This window comes from Copadichromis virginalis, linkage group LG3, assembly GCF_057382275.1.
Source record: "Copadichromis virginalis isolate Kocher_CV1m ecotype Utaka linkage group LG3, C_Virginalis_male_GT1.1, whole genome shotgun sequence".
In the NCBI taxonomy this organism is placed as follows: Eukaryota; Metazoa; Chordata; class Actinopteri; order Cichliformes; family Cichlidae; genus Copadichromis; species Copadichromis virginalis.
The window spans coordinates 23507277-23513669 of NC_140620.1; the positions used below are offsets into that span (position 1 = coordinate 23507277).

Genomic DNA, 6393 nt, shown 5'->3' on the forward strand with positions numbered 1-6393 from the left:
GTAAATTAACAGTAACAGATTGTCAAATGTTTACTGTAATTACTTAAGATCAGGCCCAGAGGCACTGAGCACCACCTTCCACCATCAAAATCAAATTCCTTTCTTGGCTTTTCATGGTTTCATTAACTCTCTTTCAGCTTCTAAATTTTGTTTTCAGACACAGTCTAACACTGGCCATGCAGATAGTCTCACCTTTGGCTTTATTGAACAGCTGAGGTTATCACAGTTCTGGAAGACAAAACAAGCTACAACTTATTCTGTCTGTGTACTAAACCACACTTTAATTAAAGATATGCTTTATATCAAACTACAAAATCATATTTTACTCTTGACCACGCAGCTGTTTTGGAAAAGGCAACGCAACACTCAGATTAGCAGTTCACCACAGTGAGTGCCTGTGAGCTGCAACCATACATATGTGAAAAGAGAAAGCAGAAGCCACAAGTTAGCTTTAATTAGATGTAAACGTAGAGAAAAGCAGAACAGTGTCTGTCTTGGTAACTGAACGTTCTACGTACTTTGAACCACATGGGTCTATTTAACTGAATGCACACAAGCTATAACAGTTTATAGACATGCAAACCAAACTCAGTGTACAATGTGTACAACTTCTTCAGTTACAAAAAAAACAATACAGTATAATTCTGGGTTGTTTTTACTCTCTGTTAGTTGAAATTATGTCTTTATTCAGCTCTCTCAGCAACCTGTAGGACACACAGAAATTACAAAAAAGAATATTTTATACATTTATTTTCTTTCGTTACTTTTAATGATGGAAAGAAATTGCTTTGGTGCATATTACACACCAATGTTCAACTTTAGGCTTAAAAACAGAATGAATATATTTGACCTGAAACATTAGCGTTCTTATTGTCTCTGGTGGGTCAAGCATTAATTCTGCATTTGTATTATGATAGGATCATTTTACACATGACTTCTGAAAGGATGAAACCTCACAAAGATATACAGTGGAATCCCAGCTTACGAATTTCCCATATATCAAAAAATTCAAGTTACGAAGGCACTTAACGGCAATATTTCAGCCCATTACGAAAACTTAGGAAAGACCTTCGGGAACTAATTAATTTCATAAGTCGGGATTCCACTGTGTGTGTGTGTGTGTGTGTGTGTGTGTGTGTGTATGTATATATAGATAGATAGATAGATAGATAGATTCGTTATCTATGTTTATTAGTATTTACTGACCATTGCGCATTATCTGAATGTGACAAATCAGGAACTATTATTGCCAATCTTACCTATGATATTATAGAATAGAAGGGATCTGCTGATACAGGTTGGTTGATACATGTTGAGGGCATTCTTGTGATGGGTCCCGGTTCTGCTTCAGCAACAGATGGAATTAAATCAGTTGTTAGCCAAAATGTTTATTTCATAAAACATTTATTTCGCTATATGCAAGGTGCTGCTAACAGGGCTAACAAAAAAGGTGAATCTCTAATGGCGTTTCTGCTTTCTATTTGCCTGGCAGTTCCACTTTGATGAGAAGAAAATGTATTAGCCCAAATGGCACACCACCTGTAGGAGATGTCTTAGGGATCGGGTGTAATTTATGTTGGGAGGCGGTAAAGGGCAGTGCCCCTGGTGGTCCATGGTTAAGGGGCTATGGAATTTTAACTCTCTGGTGGTGAAAGAGCCTGAACTAGTGTGCCAATGCACAGTTTGGGGTTTGTAACCAGTCTCCTGAAAGATGTGCTTGGCTCTGTTCCTCTGTTCCACTATGTAGTTGTCTTCAGTGAAAGTCAATGTGGAGAGCAGAGTATTCTTTTTATCCTTCTGCCTTACTGATTATCAGAGGGTGTCTTGTTGTTTCAGTACCTTCTTGAAGTTGCTTCTCCACCTGGCAATTCTATTGTCCTACTGACAGACATCAGTTCTTGTGTGGGCAATGAGATCTGGAGAGGCATGACTGTGACTCACTCTGAACCAGAGTGGTGTTTTGTTCATGAACTTCTGTGCAAATCACAGTTTGCCCATAAAAAAACACCATGCTCTAGCATAAGGGATTTCATAATTTGCAGATCCAGGTCGAGACTCATGATCAATTTTTCAGTCATGATCAGATTTGGGTCTGTATTGTCTGGAAACGTGGGTAATGAGAGAAAGAGCTGAGCTCTCAACTGATCACCACCTGGTGGTGAGTTGGATTAGTTGGTGGGAAAGGACACTGTAACATACGGCTTTCTGCAGGATTTTACAGCATTTCAGGAGAAGCTGGGTACACTGAGAGTTCAGGACTTCTGTTGTTCAGGTGACTGTACATTTAATAGGTTGCTGCCCGCTGTGGTGGTAATCCCTGAATTGGTTTCACTGAGTAAGTTTTTATTTCTTTATACAATAATACTAAAAACATTGTGTGTTCTGACCTGTTTGATCCTCGATCAAACTATATTCCTTTGCTGACAGACAGAGTGATGCTGAAACAGAAGAAAGTAAACAAAAATGTATCATTATATAGCCATAAAAAAATAGATATTGTCCAAAATGAATTAATAAATAAATTAGATCCAGACATTACCACACAAGAAAATAAATATTAAGAGAGAAAACACAAGCATAGAAAAGAAAACAAACAAAAGATACAGCATAAATTACCTCTGTTTTTTCTTACAACAGCATGTGTTTCTTTCACTGCATTCACTGTACTGGCTTCTGTTGAAACTGGGGGAAAACAGAACATGCAACGACTATTTCTAAATCATTTAGGTTGCCCCATGTGAATTTAGCTTAAGTCACTTTAATTCCTTAATACAAACCTCTAATAGGAAATTTCAGTTTTATTCTAGATATTAAACCAGTGTTTTACTATTACTATTACAATAATATTGAAACAGTGTTTGTTTTCTTACCTGTTTGATCCTCGAATGAGCGAGAATCATCTACCTTTGTTGACTGACAGAGTGACACTGCAGTAGAAGAGGGGAAAAACAAAAAAATAAACAACAAAAAAAACCAAAAAACTTTTTTTTGAATAAACTTTAAATTAGCACATTTTCTATGTAGCAATTGTTACACTGCAGTGATTCCGTCTTTCTAGTGCTTAAAATAATATACTTCTGAATGAACAGAACTGCATTGCTTGTAGCAAACCAAAACCCATGAACACAAAATTATGTGAAATGTTTTTCTTTTTCTTTTTTTTTTTACCTCCGCCCTGGCGACATTTACCAAAGTGATGCAGTCCCACCACCAACAACAGAGCACTCAATGAAATAGTGGCAATGATCCAAGATGTGGCACATGGCATCTTGTTGAGACTTTCTGAATGAGCTGTTGAATGTTAAAGAGTTAAAACATAAACAGGGGAACATAAACAACCCTAAATTTTCATTTATACTTCTTTATAGTGCAACACTGTTTAAAATTTGACATATCTGCATTCAAAACTGAAAAAAAAACCCCCACAAACCTTACTTCACATTTGATAATATCAGAAGGTATATTTTGCACATTTCATAATATTATTTTTTTTATATTTCATAATATTTCTAAAACACAAAAAGATACAACGGCTTTGCTTAAAAATCAATGATTGAAAATGTGTCTACATTTCAATTACATCACACGTCTGCACCAACCTTATATTAAAATGTAACACAAAAGATACCATACTGGCACATGACTTAGCTTAGAATTACAAAGTGATGCAGTTGTAATAGTACTGCCATTAAAAAAGAAAGAAAAAAAGATATGACCTCTTCAGGGTCTTACCTGTGACACTGAGCCAGCTCTCCGGTGACTGTCCACCTCCTGAGATGTTGCATGTGTAAAGTCCCTCATCTGACTTTGAAACTCTGTGGATTATCATGTCTCCTGTGGAGCTGCTGTGAACATGAGCTCCATCTTTATAAAAATTAGAGGTGAAGTTGGAGGAAGCAGTTTTGTTTCTGCAGCGAAGAGTCACAGCTTCACCCTGCATCACAGGAGCAGCAGGACTCTCCAGGACCACAGATCCAGCTGAATGACAAGAATCTAAGATTTAGTTGCTGTGAAATTTATTTAAACTAAGTTTGAAACAAAATGTTGTCCCAGTGCAAACTTACCAGTAACAGTAATGTTGATGCTGTCACTTCTGTTTGCTCCTTTAGTCTCACACCAGCGCTCTCCACCGTCATCTGGATACACACTTTTTATTATGCACAATGATCCTGCTTTTCCCTGGTTGTTGTGACTGCATGAGTTTATTTTCCCTTTGGAATTATGCACAACTTCCCAATAAACAGCATCCTCACAGTAAAATATCACTGATTCATATTCAAAGAACTGCAATCTGTTTGGAACGATACGAAGAGAAACTGCATCTGTGAAAAAGAATAAAAGAGAAAGGTACAGTTTAGACTTGTACCAAAACTGCTGTGGTTAAACAATGAAAAAAATAACACTTGAGTAAATGAAAGCAAATTAACTGAAGAAGTGACTCATGACTCCGACTGATTACATGTACCAAATGTGCAGGTTCACTAGAAACACCACAGAACATATATTTTCCATACTTTTTATACATTGTCTGCTCCCCGAAGCAGAAAATAGTAAACATCGTTCATATCAACAAGCAAATGTATGATACACACCAACTTCCTGGTAATGTGTACACAGCAGGATCACTAAGGAGACAAAAAAGAAAATAGAGTTTACAAAAAAACTCTTGTTGGCTCCCACAGCTGCTGACAAAGGTATCATAGCATCTCATAACTACTGTAGTTTAGTTTTTATGTGGAAATAGACGTGGTACTTACATAATTTGATGCACATAGCTCTGACCTCCATGATGCCGTGCTGCTGACTGTGTCAGCACGTGACAAATGTAAAAGCAATGAGCAGGGGCGTTTTCCTGTGTGGCTTCTTTCTGCACTTAAAGCAATGCTAAACCTTTAAAAAGAACTTTCAAAGAAGTTGTTGCCTTCAAGTTACCAGCAGTGTTTCACTTCACTATGAAAGAGGCAACAAAGACAGAATAATGCTGCGTTCAATACTTTTAATCATTTAATATTTATTTATTAGTGATGTTTACTTTATACTTTTATGTATTAGCATACTAACATACATTTATTTGTACTAAAAGATTTGAGTAGTAGAATCACCAAAACTGAAGTAGTAATAATAATAATAATAATAATAATAATATAATTAGATTTACTAACCCTAACATCTCCAATAATGAGAAGCAGTGACATAAAGTTGGTTCCCAACTTGCAAGGTTAACTTGGTAAGCTAATAACCAGACAGGTTCACATGAAAAACTGTCCCAGCAGCACTGTTGGTGAATTTACAAAGGACGATAAAACCACAATGTTGCAAAAAGCTGAAGAGGTTAAAAACATAATAAAAAACAAAAGTAACACAGCCGCTGCAGACAAAGCAGCAGTGTGAGTGTGTGTTCTGTAAGAGCAAAGGTTAAGTTCAGTTTAGTTTACTTTAGTTCAGTCTTAAATATACTATATAAATGTGCGTGCACTTTAAAAGTCAGTAAGACTGGGAAAGAGTTGCTTATGAATATGTTTTGCCTATTTGAAAATGGGAAGAAAATCTGCCATAAAAGCCAGCTGTCCACTTTAAGTTAACAGACATACCAAAATAAGAAGTGTATCATAAAGACTGCTCCGAGACAAAAAATATATATATATATAAAAAGAACATACAAACATAGACTATTCTGTTCTGAGATGTAACATTTTTTTATAAAACAATAAGATTTAGGAATCTACATAGTTATTATTGATGTTCATTGGTAACAAACAAAGTCTTCTGATGTTATTATAAAATTCAGTCCCTCGTACTATCCATGCACAGAGCTATGCTGTTTTCCAGAGAAATGATTGGTCAGTAGGTGGTAATTGGATATCTGTTGATCGCTAATGGCAAACATAACCTGCTCCAGAGTAGTTTAGGACTGAAGGATAACGTAGCATAAGGATATACCCCTGGTAAGAAGTGGACCACCTTTGAAGTAAAGAAAACGCAGGGATAACGCTGAGATATGACATAAGCCTGTTCTGTAATACAACAATGGAGATGTGTTGATATCACTGTTTCTAAAAACCCATAACAACTAAGAATTTTCAAATCTGACTAAAACAGCATATTCACATATGTGGGATGAAGCTATTTGAATAATATGCCTATTTGTACACCCAGGACCTGTGTGATTGCAGAACTAAATCCACAAAAGATTATATCAGTATGGCCTCATATAGCATTTTAATCATAAACAAACATATGTGAGAATCCTTTTCTCTGATTACAGCTCTGAATGCAACACATTTGTCCTCAGTCAGCAAACATCTCAACGTGGGTCTTGGTTACTGTCTCTGATCAAATTGCCCACAAACAGCCAACTCCATTATATATATATTTTTTTATTTTAAAAGCAAA

At 36.2% G+C, this 6393-nt stretch overlaps 1 protein-coding gene across 1 annotated transcript; it reads right to left on the reverse strand.

The window, feature by feature from the left end:
* Positions 1-205: 205 nt before the first annotated feature.
* Positions 206-4817, reverse strand: LOC146713515 (uncharacterized). Its single transcript, XM_085448521.1, has 10 exons — positions 4758-4817; positions 4593-4625; positions 4065-4322; positions 3733-3978; positions 3169-3291; positions 2871-2927; positions 2617-2682; positions 2388-2438; positions 1260-1342; positions 206-704 (listed from the first exon to the last, which is right to left on the reverse strand). Exons 1-9 carry the CDS (start codon positions 4786-4788, stop codon positions 1260-1262), a joined length of 948 nt encoding a protein of 315 aa, XP_085304647.1. The 5' UTR covers positions 4789-4817; the 3' UTR covers positions 206-704.
* Positions 4818-6393: the final 1576 nt, after the last annotated feature.